Here is a 22,565-nt window from a genome sequence, read left to right as displayed (position 1 = left end):
CACAATAACGGGGCAGGATGGTTAAAGTCAGTGAGCAGATAACCCCGACCACAGTAAGCAACAGAGTTGGAAGTATCTGCAGTCCCTAAGTTGAGGATGACAATACAGTACAATAAGCCAGAGATTGAAAAGTACCTTATGGGGGAAACGTTAGGGAAGTGGCCCCGTCCCGGCCTCCTCCGGCCTCTGAGGGCCACAGAGGGCCCGCCCTTTGCCCAGGCTTAGCCCGGCGCGGCCCGCGCGCTCCCGTGACGCGGAAGGGGCAGCTGTTATTTAAGCGCCTCCTGGCGCGGAAGACCGGGGAACCAGGAAGTCGGTGTCCCAGGGGATCCTGGGAAGTGTAGTTTCCCACTCGGCGGCCGCGTTAGCCTGCGGCGGCGGGGAATGTCACACACTGTCACCCGGTGCACTGCTCTGCTTCAGACGCGGTCCCAAGGGTAAGCCCCGCTCCACCGGAGGGGCAGCTGTTATTTAAGCGCCTCCTGGCGCGGAAGACCGGGGAACCAGGAAGTCGGCGTCCCAGGGGATCTTGGGAAGTGTAGTTTCCCACTCGGCGGCCGCGTTAGCCTGCGGCGGCGGGGAATGCCACACACTGTCACCCGGTGCACTGCTCTGCTTCAGACGCGGTCCCAAGGGGTAAGCCCCGCTCCACCGGAGGGGCAGCTGTTATTTAAGCGCCTCCTGGCGCGGAAGACCGGGGAACCAGGAAGTCGGCGTCCCAGGGGATCCTGGGAAGTGTAGTTTCCCACTCGGCGGCCGCGTTAGCCTGCGGCGGCGGGGAATGCCACACACTGTCATCCGGTGCACTGCTCTGCTTCAGACGCGGTCCCAAGGGTAAGCCAAATCCAGATATTATTTGTGATATGCTGCTTTATTAATAAAAACGAGGTTGTTGGTTCTAGCAAATAACCAAGCCACTTGAAAAAACCAAGAGCCAACACGTGTTTTGCCCTTTCCCGGCGCACAGGCCTGGGGCTTCCTCAAGGCAGCAAAATAGATCAGTAGTCTCACTAATGTTTTACATAGGTTCTCTCTGGTCAATGTTTTTATGTCGTCCCTGAAGTATGCAGTGCGGTTACGGTAAGTTACAAATCCAATGCAATTCTGGTTGGTGAAGTACCTTAGTGGGAAAGGGGTCTCTCCTACTTATTGAGGCCAATCGAGAGCATTATGTTACCCAATACTGAAGTCTTTGTGACCCCTGGGAAAACAACGCCCTCTTATTTTCAAACCACTTCAGATCTTTATGGCAAGGTGGGACACATTTTCAGTGCCAAGCGACACTTTTTGAGCAGCAACACTATATACATGCTGTTGATAATCACTAATTTACTCACATTCCTCCTCGTAAACTTTGGAGATGGTCTTCTTGGACATAATGTAAAGACCATTGTACTCATGATGAACACTGACAATACTATGGCCCTGTAAAGCTGGCGACCTTACCCGTCGGGAATGGTGGAGTCCGACCTCTTCTGATCTGTCATTTCCGGCTTCTCCACAGGATCGCGAGTGGGTACACGGAAACGAGACTGCTAGCGAGTACGAAGACAACGGGCCCTTTAAGTGGGCGTTGGCATACGAGGGTGAAGCCCCGACCCTCCGTGACGTCCCTGGCTCTGGATTGGTTAAAACAGGGGAAGTCCTGTACACCGGGTGTGGAGACACCGCGAGGAGGAAGGCGGAACCCGAGGAGACGGAGAAGCGGAGCACGCTAGAAGCAGAGACCGGAAGGACCGAAGAAGGAGCCTCCAGAGGAGCTGGAGGAAAAGCTGAACCACAAGGCGAGCCAGGAGGCCAACGACCCTGCGGACCGCCGTGCCACACTCCCGAGGGAGGAGTGTGGCTGACACAGGTACGGCGGCGTTTGGCGGCTTGGCTAGGAAAGCGCAACGATAGCGTGTAGTGCGCAGCTGTATATAAATCTTCCCTCCACGACCTCCACTCCATTCCCCCCTACCCTCACCCTACCTTTTCTTACCGTACCCCTCTTGCACTGAGCACTATAGATACCAATAGTCACACCGGGTGTAAACCACACACTCCCTGGGCCCCCCTTGGTGCAAACTCTGTAGAGGACTGTGACCTAATGGCTTTCCGTCCTGTTGGACTTCTTTCTTACATGTGGAGAGATTCCCGACGCCCGAAGAAAGAACGCCACTTCCTGGGGAAACGCCTGTAGACGAACAGCGCCACGGACTCCAGTACCTTTGCCCGGGAGAGACTTACTTTCAGGACTCGAAAGACGTTGGTTAATAAGCCTGTCAGAACTATTAAAATAAAACCTTCCCTAAACCCTACGGTTGGTGTCACGGTCGTCCCTTCACCCACGTCCACACTGGTGTCAGAAGTGGGATCTTCTCCTTCCCAAACGACCATGGCAATGGAACAAGTGATCCAAACGCTTATTGATGGACAACAAAAATTAGAATGGGCGATAGGCCAACAGATAAATACAGCTGACGCTGATCGGGACTTATTTAAAATGTCTATGACCCAACAGTTGGACGCCATCCAAAAAGTTGTACAAACTCCCCTCTCGACAACCGCCACAGACCGGCGACCAATAGGGCCACACCCGTCAGGGGTAGCCTTACAAAAATATGTGAATGGGGAAGACCCGGATGCGTTTCTGTTAAACTTTGAACGGGCCGCCAGGGCATGTGGGTGGCCGGAAGAAAAATGGCCTTTCTTTTTGGCGCCTTTACTCTCGGGAGAGGCACAAACTGCCTATCAAGTGGCAAATCAATCAGGAACATCATCGTATGCCGAGATAAAAGCGGTGATTTTAGATCACCTCGGCATGGATGCGGAAGCATACCGGTTGCGGTTTAGAAAAGAGAAGGGAATACCGGGTGAGAACCCAAAGACCATGTATCTACGAGTAAAAATGGCGGCTGAGAAATGGCTCCGGCCAGACATCCGGAGTAAGGAAGAGGTCATGACCAGTATTATACTGGAGCAGTTCATGGAGGTCTTACCATATGGGACACAGAGATGGCTAAGACAACACCCCGGACTAACGGCAGCCCAGGCCATAGAAATGGCAGCCAACTATAATCGAGCAGCACCCCGGTCTTTTCCCTGGGAGAATGAGAAAAGTACCAAAGCTATAACATCGTCAACCAAACCAGAGAAAAAAAAGACTATGCCAGAACCTGTTAAAACACGGCAGTTCAAGTATGACGGCCCCCCTACGAGAGGACCGCAGTGTTTTGAATGTGGGGAGTGGGGTCACATAGCCCGGATGTGCCCCCAAAGGAAACCCTCAGAAGAACCCATGGAGGTCGGATACATCCCAAGGGCGGTCATGTACTCTTCAGAAATGGGCCCCTCCTTTTACGTAAGGGTACGAGTCAATCAGAAACTAGTGAAAGCCTTACTAGACTCGGGTTGTCGACAATCAGTAATTCAGGAGCGACTCTTACATCCCGATCAGATAGGCCAGGAAGGGACTGTACTGATACGGTGCGTCCATGGGGATGTCAAACCCTACCCCATGGCCAGAATTACACTACACCCTATAGGTAGAGATCCCTGTTCAGTAAAGGTGGGGGTCGTGAGGTCTTTGCCCGAAGAGTTAATACTTGGAGTAGATAACCCAGACTTCCTATCCTTGTTTAAAAGAGAGTTGAAAGAAAACTCTGTAGAAGCCTACCTGTCAGCAGACCCATGGGTGCTAGACAAAGGGTTTAAATTCGCACAAGTAAATGATCCCTCTCTGTTAAACGCCTGGGAAGCAGCACACGTAGCACAGACCAACACCACCAAGAACTACCCTAGGTTCAGAATAGAAAATGATCTGCTTTACAGAGAAAGCAAAGAGGGAGAACCAACCCAACTGGTAGTACCCCAGGAGTTCAGGGACCAGATACTCTTTTATGCTCACACCCACCTTACTGCTGGGCATAGCGGTAGTGAAAAAACTACACAGAATATTCTAAGACTCTTTTATTGGCCAGGAATATACAAGGAAACTGACGCATATTGCAAACAGTGCGAGGTGTGCCAAAAAAAGAATCTAACACGTCCACCAGCAGTACCTTTACAGCCTATGCCCATTATAGGCAATCCCTGGGATAGAGTAGGGATGGACCTGATTGGTCCACTACCACGTACATCCCGTGGCCACACATACGCTCTTGTTGTGGTAGATTACAACACTAGGTTCCCAGAAGCCTTTGCGCTCAGTACCCCGACTACTAAGAACGTAGCGGACAAGTTGGTAGAGCTGTTTTCAAGAGTAGGGTTCCCACGTGAAATTCTAACGGACCAGGGAACACCCTTTGTTTCCCGGATGATGAAAGAGGTGTGTAAAACGCTTGATCTCCATCACATCCGAACGTCCGCATATCATCCGCAAACGGACGGCCTCGTGGAAAGGTACAATAGAACCCTAAAAACCACCTTGAAAAAACTACTGACTTCCGAAAATAAGGATTGGGATAGAGTCTTACCCCTAGCGTTGTATGTAATAAGAGCTCAGGTACAGAGTAGTTTGGGATTTTCACCCTTCGAATTGCTCTATGGCCGCCAACCCCGATCTTTGTTGGAAATCACAAGGGAAGCCTGGGAAACAGAAGGGGCTGCAGAGCAGAGAAGTTTGTTAGACTACACCCAGCAATTGAGATCTCGGTTAGGTAAATTGAGAGACCTGGCTTATTCAAACCTAGAGAAAGCTCAAGTTGCTCAAAAACAATGCTATGACAAAGGAAAGAAGTGGAGGACCCTAGAAAAAGGGGACTGGGCTCTGGTACTACTTCCTTCCTCAACCCAAAAATTCCGAAGTGAGTGGAAAGGTCCCTATAGAGTTATGGAAACGTATGGACGTACAACATACAGTTTACAAATGTCCCAGAACAGGAGACAAACTTTCCATATCAACCTTCTAAAAAAATGGATTGGACCATGTCCACGTCAGGCCAACTTAACTCTACCGGAAGACAAGAGTGGGTCCACCCTGAATCAATTACCAGTGAATTCAGAATTAACGGAAGTAGAGAAAGAAGAGCTACGGTCGACTCTCCTGCCCTTCTCCCCTATTTTCTCAGACACCCCTGGGTGCACCCATTTGGCAGAGCATCAGATACGAACAAAAGAGGGTCAAATAGTCAAGCAAAGGCCTTATCGCATCCCAGCTGCAAAAAGAGCTGATGTAAGAAAAGAGGTACAGGACATGCTTCGCCTAGGGGTAATCAGACCATCTAAAAGTAATTGGTCCTCACCTATAGTTATGGTCCCTAAACCTGACGGGTCTACCCGGTTTTGCATGGACTTCAGAGCCCTAAATGCCGTGTCCTCTTTTGATGCGTTTCCAATACCCCGTGTGGACGAACTAATAGAGAGGATAGGGGATGCCCGTTACATTACCACTCTTGACCTGACCAAGGGCTATTGGCAGGTGCCACTCAGGGAGGAGGATTGCCACAAAACGGCATTTGCAACGGAAGATGGGCTCTTTGAGTTTACTGTCTTACCATTTGGACTCCATGGGGCCCCTGCTACCTTTCAGCGGTTAATGAACAGGGTACTGGCAAAACACACCTCATACAGTTCGGTGTATCTGGATGATATAGTCATCTTTAGTTCATCCTGGAAGGAACATCTGATACATGTGACCAATATATTAACCGCACTACAGGCAACCGGTCTCCATGTGAATGCAAAAAAATCAAGGGCGGCATTCCCAAAGGTGAAGTACCTGGGGTTCATGTTAGGGGAGGGAGTCATAGCACCCCAGGAGGAAAAGATCAAAGCCATAACAGGAACTCCTTTCCCAACCACAAAGAAACAGTTACGAGCCTTTCTAGGTCTTATAGGGTACTATAGACGGTTTATAAAGAACTTCGCAGATCTTTCTAGTCCCCTAACAGACCTTTTGCAGAAACACGTCAAAAACGTGCTGCCAAGCCCGCCATCTGACGATGCCATCAGAGCGTTCCAAACACTTAAAAATGCCCTTACCACCAGTCCAGTTCTCATCCCACCTAACTTTGAGAAGCCCTTTTCACTAGCGACTGATGCCTCTGACACCGGCATAGGAGCTGTGCTATCACAGGAAGGGGATGACGGTGTCGAACATCCTGTGCTCTATGTCAGCAGAAAGCTCCATCCAAGGGAACAGAAGTACCCCACGGTGGAAAAGGAGTGCCTCGCCATCAGGTGGGCCATTGACAAACTGAGGTATTACCTGGAGGGTAAATCTTTCACCTTGTATTCAGATCACGCTCCCCTCCAGTGGATGCACCGAAACAGGTCCCAGAACGCTAGAATACTTCGCTGGTTTCTCTTCCTGCAACCGTTTGCCTTCAAGGTTGTGCATCGAAAGGGGGTTGACAATGGGAACGCTGACTTTCTCTCCAGAATGCCCATTCTCCCCGATCGGGAGAATCCAGGGGGGGAGGAATGTAAAGCTGGCGACCTTACCCGTCGGGAATGGTGGAGTCCGACCTCTTCTGATCTGTCATTTCCGGCTTCTCCACAGGATCGCGAGTGGGTACACGGAAACGAGACTGCTAGCGAGTACGAAGACAACGGGCCCTTTAAGTGGGCGTTGGCATACGAGGGTGAAGCCCCGACCCTCCGTGACGTCCCTGGCTCTGGATTGGTTAAAACAGGGGAAGTCCTGTACACCGGGTGTGGAGACACCGCGAGGAGGAAGGCGGAACCCGAGGAGACGGAGAAGCGGAGCACGCTAGAAGCAGAGACCGGAAGGACCGAAGAAGGAGCCTCCAGAGGAGCTGGAGGAAAAGCTGAACCACAAGGCGAGCCAGGAGGCCAACGACCCTGCGGACCGCCGTGCCACACTCCCGAGGGAGGAGTGTGGCTGACACAGGTACGGCGGCGTTTGGCGGCTTGGCTAGGAAAGCGTAACGATAGCGTGTAGTGCGCAGCTGTATATAAATCTTCCCTCCACGACCTCCACTCCATTCCCCCCTACCCTCACCCTACCTTTTCTTACCGTACCCCTCTTGCACTGAGCACTATAGATACCAATAGTCACACCGGGTGTAAACCACACACTCCCTGGGCCCCCCTTGGTGCAAACTCTGTAGAGGACTGTGACCTAACGGCTTTCCGTCCTGTTGGACTTCTTTCTTACATGTGGAGAGATTCCCGACGCCCGAAGAAAGAACGCCACTTCCTGGGGAAACGCCTGTAGACGAACAGCGCCACGGACTCCAGTACCTTTGCCCGGGAGAGACTTACTTTCAGGACTCGAAAGACGTTGGTTAATAAGCCTGTCAGAACTATTAAAATAAAACCTTCCCTAAACCCTACGGTTGGTGTCACGGTCGTCCCTTCACCCACGTCCACAGGCCCTCATCTACATCAACACACTCCTCGCCACTCCTCTGGCTTGCAGAAGACTTGTGGGAGTGGGCCACTCTCAGGACAAGTTTCTCCTGGTCTCCCATGTGAGAGATTTGAAACAAAGAGTGGGCAGACTGAGCCAGGCTCTGCCTTCTCCTGTTGAGCAGGACTTGAACAAGCCAATTTTCCAGACTGTGTCCCATTTAATGCACACACCATTTGAGCTGATGCCTCTGTGTGATATGATGCTTCTGTACACAGCAGACATGTGAGTGTCGAGTCCTTGCACATTCGCCATCTTTGTTCCCTGGTGTAGTATACACGGTGCAGGAGTTTAAATTATAATATTCCAAGCTTTGCATCTATTGCTATTTTCTAAAGGCCTCCTGCCATCCTTTGTTTTCCTTTGTGTCCAGGCCCTCAAGTCCTTCTCCCAGTCAAGCCTGAGTAGCAAAAATGTGTTAAGAATATGAATTGCAAGTGTATTGTATGCTGGGCTATTTTCTTGCTGGGAACGGGGGGGGGGGGGCTGTGGTGGTGTTTGCCTTGAGTGGTCTGAATTCTGGAAGGTCGTCCCAGCCTTGGTCATGAATTAAGGCCATGCCTGAGCTGGAGGAGCAGTAGAATTGAGATTTTGGTAGGCCAAATTGCTCCTGCAATGTAGCAAATGGTTTTATAACCGAGTTAGTATTCACATTCCCTAGTATCGACACACCAAGTGTATCCCATCCTGTGTTACCTCAGGTGGGCAAGGTGCCCACCCACACAGGAAGCTATTCTATTAGTGTTTTTGCACCATCCACTTTCACAACAGGCATCTCTCCAACTTGTGAAAACTGTCCAAGTGGTTGGGAGGAGGAAGATAGTGACCCCCTTATGGAAAGTAACGTGGATCCTCACCGCCATGTACCCATCGTTCGCTAGTGTAGGTGGGCCCAAGTATTGTACTGAACGACCATGCGTCGACCACCACCAAATGTGTTGCCCGGTAGTATGCCACAAAATCTGCCATGCGTAGTCCACCATCACAAGGGGACTTACAGCTTTTTGCCATGTTTATGCTTGGATATATCTAAATCTGACTGTAAGTGGTGTGAAGAACTGCCTGGGGACCTTAAATGAGATATTTTAAACTACATAAAGCATTCTCTGCAGGGCTATCCACCTAATAATTAGTGCACTCTTCCCATTAATGATATGGCCAGTGGCATCCAATGGTGGATCATTTTTTTAATCTTTTCCATCTGTAGAATTATGCTTCTCCCACACACCCATTGTTGATCTACGGAAATGTAAATAGCTAAGTATTTAATCCTCTTTGTGACTCTGGTATGTAAGTAACGGTTACATTAATGGCTTAAAAGCCATCACTTAATTTTCAGTGCTGCATTAAAATATTGCAATAATGTTTGCTAAATGTCTCATTACATAGAGACTGGAAGCTGTGAGCAGTAGAGATGTTGTAGAATCAGGACAAATAAAACAAATGTATGTTGTATTTTGAATGAAAGTCATCCTGAGCTACTGATATTAGTGTTGTAATAGAAATTTGTGAAGGAAATACACAAAAAGTGCTAGGGGAGGTTTAGAGACCAGCGAGGACAAAGTCCCCTGATTAGTGCAACATAGCACACAACGGCCCTCGGGTCTAAGAGAATAAGCTGGCTGAACGAAAAAACACCAGATCGAAAAGGCGTCCCTTTAAAGGTGGCATGCATCATCATTGGGATTCGTAGCCCGCACCCTGACTAGGCATCATCGTGCGAGGAGGTTCCCCAATGATGAAGCATGCCACCTTTGGTGGGTCAGGGAAACTGTCCTTTAGAGGGAAGCATTTTCGATCTGGCGTTTTTTCGTTCAGTCTAATTTCATCTCTTAGACCAGAGGGCCCTTGTGTGTTATGTTAAGTTATGTTAAGTTTACATTTGTGGCCACTGTATGCAAGATTAGCAGCTGTGATCACTTCTGTGGAACAGGCAGCGCCACCAGTAGTAATAATTAAAAGGATTTGTTAATTTGTGTAGGAAATTGGATTACTGGTTGAGGGGAGTGGAACCTTACTCAACAGCAACCACAATTCCTGTCCGGGTGAAGTCATAAGCAAACCCCAAATTAACATGTACTTAACCATCTGGTAGCTTGGCACGAAAGCAGTCAGGCTTGACATAGAGGCAATGTGTAAAGTATTTATGCAGCACTTTAAACAGTAATAAAGTGAAAACAAAACACAAGAACATGTTTACACCAATTTAGAATACTAGAGTAAAATGTTATAAATTGTTGGAAACCAAAACAACAAAAATCCAACCAGTAAAAACCAGAGATATGCAATTTAAAATATTTAAGAGAAAATAGTGCCTAGAAGCCCAAAGCGACAACTGTAGTTATCTGGTCACGCCGTATGAGGACAAAGTCCCAAGTTCAAGCTGACCACTATTGAGTGTGGGAGAGATAGAGAGGTCATAGGTTGCTGAACATGTTGAGATCCCGCATGGAGGCTACATCAAGCAGTGGCGGTTCCGATGGGCTGCGGGTTGCGATGCAAGGTCCTGCATCGATGATGCGTTGCACAGCCGTGATTCTGGGGAGCAGCGGGGTTGTGATGCGAGGTCCTTCATTGAGGATGCATCATGCAGAAGGTTCCAAAGAGCTATAGGGTCCTTTGTCTGGGGTGCATTGCTCAGTGGCAGTTCCGAGGCAGCTATGAGGAGATGCATCACGCTGAGTCTGGTTTGCTCACAGGATCACAGCTGGGCTAGCAGGGCACCTTTTGGCCCACTTGAAAGGGCCAGCCTTGGGTGACACAACATGGGGGGCAAGTCTCATATAGACAGATTCCAGGTGCTAGGTTCAAGGCTTTTGGAGCCTTCTGGAGAAGTGTGGCTCAAGGATTAGAGCGGCAGACCCTGATGCAGAGGTCTAGCCCGGGACCAGGGTTCAATTCCCCACCTCGGCGGGTCTTAGGCTCAAGAATTCCACGGACCTGATAAGTCTCGCCTCGTGCCTATTCCAATCATGGAGCCCCACTCTGCAACTCTGGCCAATAGCTTGCTCAATCTCCACAACGGCCCCCACAACGCTAAGGATGCCTGGCCTCCACCTTGGGGGTGCCCAGGAGTGGACGCCTCACAGGGAAAGCCAGGATGGGTTCCACAGCGGTATTCGTACAAGCGCCTTGAGACCATTGGGGAGTAGTGCACTATACAAGTATCAATTTACATTTCTGGGTCCCTGAGGAGGCCAGCCAACTAGCCATTAGAGTCACCCTGGTGGTCCCAGTTTCAAGATGGATGTTCAGTACTTTTCTCTAACGCAGCAGGGAAACAGAGTAGCAGATTTTCTTGCAGAGCTGCACAGCAGTCCTTCTGAGTCTTCCACACGTCCAGAGGTGTACTGAAGTGTTAGATCTTAGGGTCCATTTCTAATTCCTGGTGGCCACTTTGAAGTAGGAGAAGGTTCTAGAGGCTTCTAACACCAGAGGTGCTTTACATTTCCTGCCTTTCTGCCCTGGCCCCAGATTGTCTGGTGTCACAAAAGACTAGTGTCAAACCCTTTGAGAGTGTGCTGAAGCAGAGCCTTTTGTGATGTGCAAGTATGGTCGGTGACAGCTCCTCCCCCTCATGAACTCAGAGACGCCTTATTCCTCCAACATCTGTTCCCCCTTTGTCTCACTGTCTAGGAGCAATACAAAAATACCAACTGCCAGCTACACTTATTCATGTGACCCATGATTCAGATTGTAGCCACCAAGTAGTTAAGACAATAAAATGCCAACTTTATAAAAGTCAAAAATAGGGGTGGCTGGGCCCAATGGGAAGGAGGGTAGGCAGGGCCACAAAATTGTATAAACCAAGGGATTTTTGCCTATGCCTCCAAATTTCGAATTAAACACTGAATGGTTAAGGATAAACAAAACTTTATTAGTTTACCCTGACATTGATTTATGTCTTTTGATTATAACTCGATTATCAAAATGTTTTTTCTTACACAAACAAACAAAAGATCGCCTTCAACTTCATGTCTGGCCATATGCAGTTTGGAAAACAGTTTGTACATATATACAGTGCAAAAAATCAACAGTAAACATGCGAAAACATACATCAACAATGGATGCGTGGATGTGACATGGACAAATTAGTCATTGACATTGTGAACAAAATAAATTATGAACAATGAAAAAATCACAATCAACAATACACAACTTGGGAGAAAGAGAAGAATATTTCAAAATCAAATCCCAAGACCTGAGATAGAATGAATCATTACAGTTCATGAAAAATTGCCCATTTTTGCACCGGTAACGTTAGCATAAATGTCTGAGAAGGAAAAATGCAGACGCGTTTCGAATCCCGTTACATGGTTTACAGGATTCTCATCAGGGCGGTGTGATTCGGGTCCATGGGAACTATTTGTGAAAAGGAAAAGGATTGTTTTAGAAAACGGGGTCCTCTAGCCAATTATATTACTGGGATTGTGCGCATCTCAGGATGCGACATACCTTGTGTAGTTCTTGCCCAAGGTTGCTCTTGTTTATTGGGTTCCTCTATGCCGTGGAATTTGAACTGCAACAGAGTGAGATTTGGGTAAATATACCGGTTAGGCGGAAATTGCTCACCAAAGTCGGTGTGCGGGGGATAAAATGGATATAACCTTTGCTTTTCTTGGTCCAGCGGCCAGTGTGCCGTTGCCCGGGAATATATCTGTATGTTGACCTGGTTACATCTCTGTAAGAAAATTTACAAAACATGGGGATTGGTCTCAGTCCGCTGACCCGTGAAATCAATGTGAACACGGGGTGTGGAGACTTACTTGTGAACGGCTCTGCCGGGGCGGGAAATTTTCTCCGGTATTTGATTGATTTCTGTTTTGGGTTCTGGGGGGGCAAGGGGGAGAAGAAGGATCACTCAGCTAGTTGTTTACTTTTGGCGCAGACAGGAGTCACAGTGTCGAGGGTTTCGGGCTTACTGTAGAACTGTGCAGTTAGCACCACTCGTCAGTCTCACTCCAGCACGGCACACACTGGTTGTAGGTGTCCGCAGCAGTGCCGGTTCTGACATACATATCCCATGGGATTTGCTCTTGACCAATCGGAGCCTGTGGAGACTTCTGATGTCTTCTGGGATATGGTGTTTATACGGGGGTTGATCGGTCTTAAGCCCTATTGATTTCACTGAGACTGTTTAAGCCCTTATTGACACTGTCAAATTTAAGATTCAGGTATGCCTCCTTGCGCAATAACATGGTATCAACATCAGAATGATGTTTGGAATCTATCCAAACCAATGTTGTCCATTTGAAGTCATTTTCGCTATGGTTGTTGTTTACAAAGTGTTCAACCATTGGTGCGGACATGACTTTTTTCTTTATGCGTGAGCGATGTTGGGTTATTCTGGCATTGATGGGTTGGCTTGTCTTGCCAATGTACACTCTGTTGCACAGACAAACCACCGCATAGACGACATTTCTGGTCTTACAGTTTGTGAATGCTTCGTGTTTCCATTTGATGCCATTATTGGTGAAAATGTCACCTTCCAATGTTGTAGAACACGACACGCAATTGCCACATTTGTGGTGCCCACATATAGGTTTCCAGATTCCACTGTGCTATGAGGTCGCTTTTTGGTGGCCGAATATGACTGTCCGCTTTTATGAGTTGTTGCCCTATACTTGTGTTTTTGCGCATGGCGAAGATGGGTTTTGATAGAGGGTACTCAAGCGTTTCCAGTAAGTGCCAATTCTTTCGAATGATGTTTTTAAATTGGTTTGTGTGTTGACCAAAAGTGGTGACACACACCAATTTGTCTAATTCACTCTTTTCTTTTGTCTGGAGTAACATCTCCCTTGGAGTGAATCTGCCCCTGTTCCTTGAATGTTTTAATAGTTTTTTGGGGTACCCCCGTTTGGCCATTTCGCTACAAAATGTTGTTGCATGTGACTCAGAGTCAGACAAGTTCGTGCAATTGCGTCTTATCCTTAATAGTTGACCATAAGGTAAGTTTTCTTTTAAGCATTGTGGATGTGAGCTTGTGTAATGGAGAATTGTATTTCTGTCAGTTTCCTTTTTGTGTAAAATGGTTGTCAACTTAGATTCGCTGGTACCTACAGTGACGTCAAGGAAGGTCATTTTTTGTGGACTGGAGTTCAGCGTGAATTTGATGTCAGGGTGTCGTGAGTTTAGCCATACATGGAATTGTTTGAGTTCCGTCTGGCTCCCCTGCCACAGGAGCCAGACGTCGTCGATGTATCTCAGCCATTGGTTAATGTGACATGAGAAGGGGTTGCCATTATATATGAATCTTTCCTCATATTGTGCCATGTACATCACTGCCAGCTCCGGTGCATATGGACAGCCCATGGCTGTCCCTTTGATTTGAATGAAAAACTCATTTTCAAACTTGAAATAGTTACTCCGGAGGGTGATTTCGGCCAGTGATACAATAAATGACGTGGGCACCCGGTGGGGCCTGTCTCGTTGTTCCAGGTAAAGCTCAATGACTTCAAGTGCCTCATCTTGCGGTATTTGCGTGTAAAGCGAGGCGACATCTAATGTCACCATCAATTCAGTTTGTTCGTGGAATGTGCGCCCCTCAATTCGGGTGATGAAGTCTGTTGTGTCCCTGAGATATGATTTCACTTGTACGATGAAAGGTTTTAAGAAGAAATCGATATATTTTGATACCGGCTCAAGCGCGGAATCACACCCGGACACTATTGGTCTCCCTGGTGGTGCCTTTTCATTTTTGTGTATCTTTGGTAAGAAGTAGAGAACTGGCGTTCTCGGTGATTTCTTGTTTAGAAATTCAAACTCTTTGGGCCCTAAGAAGCCTTCATCCAGTCCTGTCTTTGTGATTTTTGCGATTTTGTCCTGAATCGCGTGGACAGGATCTTCTTTTGATGGTCTGTACCACTCTCGATTATTGACGTGTGATTGGCCTTCAGCAAGGTACATTGTGCGGGGCCATAGAACTACAGCCCAGCCTTTGTCCGCCTGTTTTATGACAATCGATGTGTCTGATTTGAGATCACAAATTGCTTTACTCAGTCCCTTGCTGATGTTATTTTTTACAAAACTTTTTTTCTTCTCTAGTTTCGTGAGAGAGGACAGTACCGCTTGCTCGAAAGCAATGATCTGTTTCGGAATGTTTGTTGTGGGAGTGAACCTAGATTTGACTCTAAGTCCAGTAGTTTCCTGCGTTGACGTCATTTCGGAACCAGCAAAGTAAGTTTTCAACCTGATCTTGCGGCAAAAATCAAGTGCCTCCAATTTCAGTTTCGTGAAATCAGTTCTTTTGGTAGGGACAAATTTGAGGCCCAGGTTCAAAAGCATTTCTTCATCTCTCGATAATTGTTTATCGGAAAGATTCACTATGGTAGACATTTCTAATTGTTGTAGTATTTGTTGCGAGTTCGCATCTGCCATGGCTTTTTGAAGCGAGCTCGTGTTTGGCCGCCCCTGGATAAAAAAGGAGTGGATCCTCCTGCTGCACCTCGTTTTTTTGAATTTGTCTGCCTGGATTCGGGGGAAGAGTCGGATGAAGTGGTGTCAGAGAATGTTATGAATCTATTTCTGGATCTGCCCTGGAATGTATTTAGAGCACCTCTTGACTCCCCCGAAGTATAGAAGTCTTCTTTGAGAAAAGGATATACCTGTTCTAGTCTGAATGTTTTGGAGTCTCTATCGAATTGAGCTGATTTAATATTCAAAGTGTGGTCTTTGAATAGTGCAATTTCTTTTTCAATTTTATCTAGGAGCACCTTTGCTTCAGTGGTAGTCTGATTGTCATTGATGGTTTTGATCAGATCTTCAATTTCCTTCTCTTCCTGGCTACAAATACGTTGTGCTGTTTCTATGGTATGCACCATTAAATCTCTACTACATTTAGTGTTAATTTGACTGAAACCTTTCTTATAGTCTGTATCCTCTGTAAAGATGACAGGAATGTTTTTGACCTGGAGGCCCCAAGGAATAGTCCCTGCTTTAAGGTGTTTGAGTAGAAAGTGGCCGTGGAGTTCGGTTCTTATGTGCTTTTTTTGGAGCCGGATTAGTTTGTCTGCCTCATTTTACTGCTTGGCTGAGGTACTAAGAGTAATGGAAGAGAATGGCGAGGACTCAATAAGATTTTGGATATGGCTTTCCGTGAAGGACAGCGTGTCTTTGTCCGCCATGCTCGGCAGGAGAAAAAACTCCTGCAAGAGAATTGATGCTCAATGGGACAATAAGGAAGACACTTTTTAAGTCAATCCCAGTCCACTCGGGCAGATGCCCGCTCGAAAATTCAAAAAATAGGGGTGTACTGTAATGATTCATTCTATCTCAGGTCTTGGGATTTGATTTTGAAATATTCTTCTCTTTCTCCCAAGTTGTGTATTGTTGATTGTGATTTTTTCATTGTTCATAATTTATTTTGTTCACAATGTCAATGACTAATTTGTCCATGTCACATCCACGCATCCATTGTTGATGTATGTTTTCGCATGTTTACTGTTGATTTTTTGCACTGTATATATGTACAAACTGTTTTCCAAACTGCATATGGCCAGACATGAAGTTGAAGGCGATCTTTTGTTTGTTTGTGTAAGAAAAAACATTTTGATAACCGAGTTATAATCAAAAGACAAAAATCAATGTCAGGGTAAACTAATAAAGTTTTGTTTATCCTTAACCATTCAGTGTTTAATTCGAAATTTGGAGGCATAGGCAAAAATCCCTTGGTTTATACAATTTTGTGGCCCTGCCTACCCTCCTTCCCATTGGGCCCAGCCACCCCTATTTTTTGAATTTTCGAGCGGGCATCTGCCCGAGTGGACTGGGATTGACGCAAAAAGTGTCTTCCTTATTGTCCCATTGAGCATCAATTCTCTTGCAGGAGTTTTTTCTCCTGCCGAGCATGGCAGACAAAGACACGCTGTCCTTCACGGAAAGCCATATCCAAAATCTTATTGAGTCCTCGCCATTCTCTTCCATTACTCTTAGTACCTCAGCCAAGCAGCAAAATGAGGCAGACAAACTAATCCGGCTCCAAAAAAAGCACATAAGAACCGAACTCCACGGCCACTTTCTACTCAAACACCTTAAAGCAGGGACTATTCCTTGGGGCCTCCAGGTCAAAAACATTCCTGTCATCTTTACAGAGGATACAGACTATAAGAAAGGTTTCAGTCAAATTAACACTAAATGTAGTAGAGATTTAATGGTGCATACCATAGAAACAGCACAACGTATTTGTAGCCAGGAAGAGAAGGAAATTGAAGATCTGATCAAAACCATCAATGACAATCAGACTACCACTGAAGCAAAGGTGCTCCTAGATAAAATTGAAAAAGAAATTTCACTATTCAAAGACCACACTTTGAATATTAAATCAGCTCAATTCGATAGAGACTCCAAAACATTCAGACTAGAACAGGTATATCCTTTTCTCAAAGAAGACTTCTATACTTCGGGGGAGTCAAGAGGTGCTCTAAATACATTCCAGGGCAGATCCAGAAATAGATTCATAACATTCTCTGACACCACTTCATCCGACTCTTCCCCCGAATCCAGGCAGACAAATTCAAAAAAAACGAGGTGCAGCAGGAGGATCCACTCCTTTTTTATCCAGGGGCGGCCAAACACGAGCTCGCTTCAAAAAGCCATGGCAGATGCGAACTCGCAACAAATACTACAACAATTAGAAATGTCTACCATAGTGAATCTTTCCGATAAACAATTATCGAGAGATGAAGAAATGCTTTTGAACCTGGGCCTCAAATTTGTCCCTACCAAAAGAACTGATTTCACGAAACTGAAATTGGAGGCACTTGATTTTTGCCGCAAGATCAGGTTGAAAACTTACTTTGCTGGTTCCGAAATGACGTCAACGCAGGAAACTACTGGACTTAGAGTCAAATCTAGGTTCACTCCCACAACAAACATTCCGAAACAGATCATTGCTTTCGAGCAAGCGGTACTGTCCTCTCTCACGAAACTAGAGAAGAAAAAAAGTTTTGTAAAAAATAACATCAGCAAGGGACTGAGTAAAGCAATTTGTGATCTCAAATCAGACACATCGATTGTCATAAAACAGGCGGACAAAGGCGGGGCTGTAGTTCTATGGCCCCGCACAATGTACCTTGCTGAAGGCCAATCACACGTCAATAATCGAGAGTGGTACAGACCATCAAAAGAAGATCCTGTCCACGCGATTCAGGACAAAATCGCAAAAATCACAAAGACAGGACTGGATGAAGGCTTCTTAGGGCCCAAAGAGTTTGAATTTCTAAACAAGAAATCACCGAGAACGCCAGTTCTCTACTTCTTACCAAAGATACACAAAAATGAAAAGGCACCACCAGGGAGACCAATAGTGTCCGGGTGTGATTCCGCGCTTGAGCCGGTATCAAAATATATCGATTTCTTCTTAAAACCTTTCATCGTACAAGTGAAATCATATCTCAGGGACACAACAGACTTCATCACCCGAATTGAGGGGCGCACATTCAACGAACAAACTGAATTGATGGTGACATTAGATGTCGCCTCGCTTTACACGCAAATACCGCAAGATGAGGCACTTGAAGTCATTGAGCTTTACCTGGAACAACGAGACAGGCCCCACCGGGTGCCCACGTCATTCATTGTATCACTGGCCGAAATCACCCTCCGGAGTAACTATTTCAAGTTTGAAAATGAGTTTTTCATTCAAATCAAAGGGACAGCCATGGGCTGTCCATATGCGCCGGAGCTGGCAGTGATGTACATGGCACAATATGAGGAAAGATTCATATATAATGGCAACCCCTTCTCTGGCACTGAAACTGTTTTAAAGAAAAGTTACACAATGGTTGTGGAGGAGTAGAGGGAGGAAGGGGTTAAGGCATTAACATGGCGCTACAGTGGGAATAATGGACAAGGCGACCGGAGAACCATCATTTGCCTAGTTCACGTAGGAATTCAATATGGGGGAACACAAGAGGGTAAGTACACTGAGATGGCTTTTTGGCAGATTGTATATGTACTTATGGTGATGGATGATTTAAGCTGATAATAGTCAATATAGAAATGGTCATTTGTTTTATTGTCATTTACAGTGATCCCTGACAAAGGGCACTAGTTGCCTGAAATGCATTGAGTATTTTTAATAAAACACTGTCTTGGATAAATCATGCATCAGTCGTGTTTTTTGCAAGAGGTCCGGAGGGGCACAGCTAAAGCATTGGAAACCTGGAAAATGGCATAATATTCCGCGTGTGGAGCAAAGTATAAAATTCAAGTCTTAGAGAGGATGAAAAGATATGTAAGGAATATAATGAACAAACTGATTAACATGGAGGAGAAACTAAATGAATCGCCAATCTGGCGCAACGCAGCTGTGCTATTGGAGGGGGCGAGATGACGGCCCCCTTAAAAAGTTGTGTCTTTCAAGGTGCTATTTGGGCATGGCATTATTCCAGTGTGCACACATTCTTGGAATAGCATTGGATAAAGCTGGAGTAAAAAACTTAAGAACAGGTGTGCATCCCATTGCCGTAACTGAAGTTTAAAACTGCACACATTGGTTGCAATGACAGGCCTGAGACATGTTTAAAGGGCTACTTAAGTGGGTGGCACAATCAGTTTTGCAGACTACTAGTATCATTTAATTTACAGGCCCTGGGTACATGTAGCACCTTACTAGGGAATTACAACTAAATTAAATTGCCCAATTGGATGTAGGCCAATTTTACCATGTTTAAGAGAGAAAACATAGGCACTTTAGTGCAGGTTATCAGTGGTAAAGTGTGCAGAGTTCTAGAAGTCAACAAAAAACAAATTCAGCAAAACTGGCGGGTGAAGACAAAAAGTTTGTAAGTCCACATACGGGAAGATTAGTGCAGGCGTCAACAATGACGAGGACTCATGGTCGCCATTTTGGCCTTTGAATTTTCTTAAAGTTTGAAGAGATTAGTGAAGGTGGATTTGAATGTGAAGGACCTGTTTTTTGCTTTTCCAACTACCCATTTGGAAGTATGTAGAGCTTCGTAATTGGTACATGATTTTTGAATCCATGTCTTCAAAGAATACACTAAGGGGCAGATGTATCAAGATTCCATTTTGCGATTCCTAAATAGCGATTTTTAAGGAATCGCTATTTAGAATTCGCAAAATGGAATGTATTAAAAAAAAACGCTATTTTTTTGCGATTCCTTAAAATCTTCCTTATTTGCGAATTCGCATTTTGCGAATTCGCAGATAAGGAATACTTTCGCATGCATTCCTATGGGCCAGGAGGCCCATAGGAATGATTGTGAAGTAATTCTCAAATTGCGAATTCGCAATTTGCTAATCGCAATTTGAGAATTATTTCAAGGGTGCAGGGGTGTCTCAAAGACACCCTGCTGCACCCCTGAAATGTATATGTGTGTGCATATGGCACACATACATGCCCTATGGGCATGTGTGTGCGTCACATACCACCATCAAAAATGCTAAATTGTGCATTTTTTAAAGATTTCGCAAATTACCATCAACTACAACTTGGTGGTAATTTGCAAATTCTTAAACAAAAATCGCAATTCAAAAATGCTACATACATAGTATTTAAGGAATCGCAAAATTGTGATTCCTTAAATGCTATGGCAAAATAAGGAATCGCAAATTTTTGCTATTTCTTATTTTGCGAATTGTTGATGCATGCCAAAACATGCAAAAAGACCTTTTGCGAGTCGCAAAAGGCTTGATACATCTGCCCCTAAATGTATAAATAAACCTTTTGGGATCCACAGACGGTCGGACACGGATTGAGTGAAACAAGACCTAGACATTCTTGCCCTGACAAAGTTCCTTTCGTAACAAAACACGTTGGCTGATGTCCGAATTTTAAACTGAAAAACTTAAATAAAGAATATATTTTGGAATATATTTGGAACTATTTGACTTCATTCCGGTGCACCGTCCTTCTACTTGTATATCTTCTTATCTGGTCTCCAATGTAGTATAAGTGCGGCATACTCTGGATGTGATTGCACGGACAATATATCAAGTTTTTCACTTAAGGAACTGAGGAGCTGAGCCCTGGTCAGCCGCACTCTGGTTTTTTCATTGTGTACAAAAAGTTTGGGGATGACCCTGCAGAAAGTGCCAAGTGCAACCCTTTGCGAGGGTAATACATAACAACCACAGCAGCAATGCCAAGGCACCAGAGTAAAACTATTAGTAATAAATTGCACATTTTGGAAATTCAACCATTGTTCTCCAATCGTTAGCTTATGAATTCTTAAAGAAAACAACTCACAGTTCCATCTCAAATACAGCCTTGTCAATTTTGGCATACATAAATTAATTCAACTGAGCAACTATTTCTAATTTAATGGGCTGGGCTGCAGACAGGAGAGCTACTCACAGGTAGCTGGAGAGCTAACAGTAGCTCATGAGCTACTCGTCGGGGAAGCCTGAGGGACGCAATTGTTATAGGAAGTGGGCATTGAAAAGTGTCGCAGTCTGTGCGTGCAGGAAGTGTTTGGTGCGTACTTGCATAGGTTCTGGGATATCTCATCTTAACACTTTCAGCTAAACCAAACTCAACCTGGACATTACAGGACATGTAAAGTACACATGATCCCTCGCATTCAAGACTGTCCTAGGACAGTACTCACTGATAGTAAATTAACCTGTCCTAAATATGTAGATGAGGAACAGAGATGGATCTCAAAAGTGGAGCTTACAGTTGCCACCTCTAGTCTTAGAAAATTTGAGGAGGAAGGTCAGCACCTTGTAAGAACTATGTCTTGTAAGTATGACGACTACATGATAGCTTACTTTGAGTTTTGGCAGAACTTTTGTTAAATTTTTGAATTTTCAATTATTAGAGTGTGTGTGTGTGTGTGTGTGTGCGTGGGTGTGTGTGTGTGTGTGTGTGTGTGCATATATAAATATAAAACGCACGCTGTGAGGACCGATCGGTCCTCATAAAGTGGGTAACCAGACAAACACTGACAAGCACTATCTTTGTGAGCACTGGTGCTTTAGGAGGACCGGTCTCAGTAGTGTGTTTAGGTGCTTTTGAGTGAGTGCATCAAAAAACTAAAAGTGCAGTTATATTTGCCTCTGTCTGCTTTATAACCTATCCTGCTATCAAAGCGCGTGTGGAGTTACAATAGTAAATACACACTTCATTACAGTCAATGGCCACTCCTCATAATAATAGGCATGTTATGTTGTATGTGCTTATTAAATTTTTAACGGATTTGGTTATTGATGTTGTATCTTTGATTTTATTATTTTGCTGAGTTTTTTGTGTTTTAGTGAATAGTTTTTTTCTGTTTGTTTTATTCCTGTTATTTTTTTCTGAGTTTATTTTTTCCTGTGTTTTTTTTGCTGTTTGTTTTATTCCTGTTATGTTTTTCTGAGTTTATTTTTTCCTGTTTTTTTGCTGTTTGTTTTTTCCTGTGTTTTTTGCGTTTTTTTCCTGCGTTTTTGTGTAAAGTTTGACTGTAGTTTGTGTAACATTGTAAGCTCATGCCGCCATCACTGCTTGTCTCACGCGTCGTCTTCTGTCTCTGCAGGCAACATGTCCGGCAACCGGCGCACGGCCAACATCAAAAGCATCGGTTACTCGGACCTCTTCTGCCTATCCAAGGAGGACCTGAAGGCGGCGCTGATCGAGTACCCCGACGCCAAGGCCATCCTGGAGGAGAAGGGCCGCGAGATCCTGCTGAAGATGAAGAAGCTGGACGAGAACGCGGCGGCGGCGCAGGCGGCCCGGCAGCTGGAGCTGGAGGCCAAGGTGTCCCGGCTGGAGGCCACCCTGGAGGGCCTGCGCACCAAGCTGGCCCGGCTGCTGGCCGAGCTGGAGTCCAGCGCCCGCAAGATGGCCTACCGCATCGACCACCTGGAGTGGGAGACCAACCTGTGGCCGGAGCCCGGCGACCCCTGGGAGTCCGACGACCCCGGGGAGGGAGGCGCGCCGGCCCTGGACTGACCTCCCTCCGTGCGTAATCCCGCGCAAGGGCGCGCCCGTGGTTGGAACAGGCGCCCCCGCCCATCTGCCCCGCGCTTCATGCCCTTGTTCATGCAGTAATCGCTTCGCCCACAGCTGGCACAGATCGTCAACTTTGTGAATGAACACGAGATTATCCCCAGAGCGCACCGGTTTGGAAGCAACACTTGGCGACCTCCAGTCACCCAAGGTGACGTGCCCTGGCAGGGAGCGCAGGCAGGGACCACGAGACTGGAGCAGGCACAGGAAAGGGGTGGCAGATATATGATTCTATTGCACTGGGAGTCACGTGCT

The 22,565-nt window shown here is 46.1% G+C and overlaps 1 protein-coding gene across 1 annotated transcript in view; it reads left to right on the top strand.

The window, feature by feature from the left end:
- The window catches only part of CNGA4 (cyclic nucleotide gated channel subunit alpha 4), a 156,926-nt gene extending 134,673 nt beyond the window's left edge, over window positions 1–22,253 (top strand). The window contains exon 5 of the mRNA XM_086935993.1: window positions 21,838–22,253. Within this exon, the coding sequence (XP_086792119.1) occupies window positions 21,838–22,253 (416 nt within the window). The remainder of the gene's footprint in view (window positions 1–21,837) is intronic.
- Window positions 22,254–22,565: the final 312 nt, after the last annotated feature.

This window comes from Lissotriton vulgaris, chromosome 8 (assembly GCF_964263255.1).
Source record: "Lissotriton vulgaris chromosome 8, aLisVul1.2, whole genome shotgun sequence".
NCBI classification, from domain to species: Eukaryota; Metazoa; Chordata; class Amphibia; order Caudata; family Salamandridae; genus Lissotriton; species Lissotriton vulgaris.
This window is presented reverse-complemented; position numbering and strand designations above follow the sequence as displayed.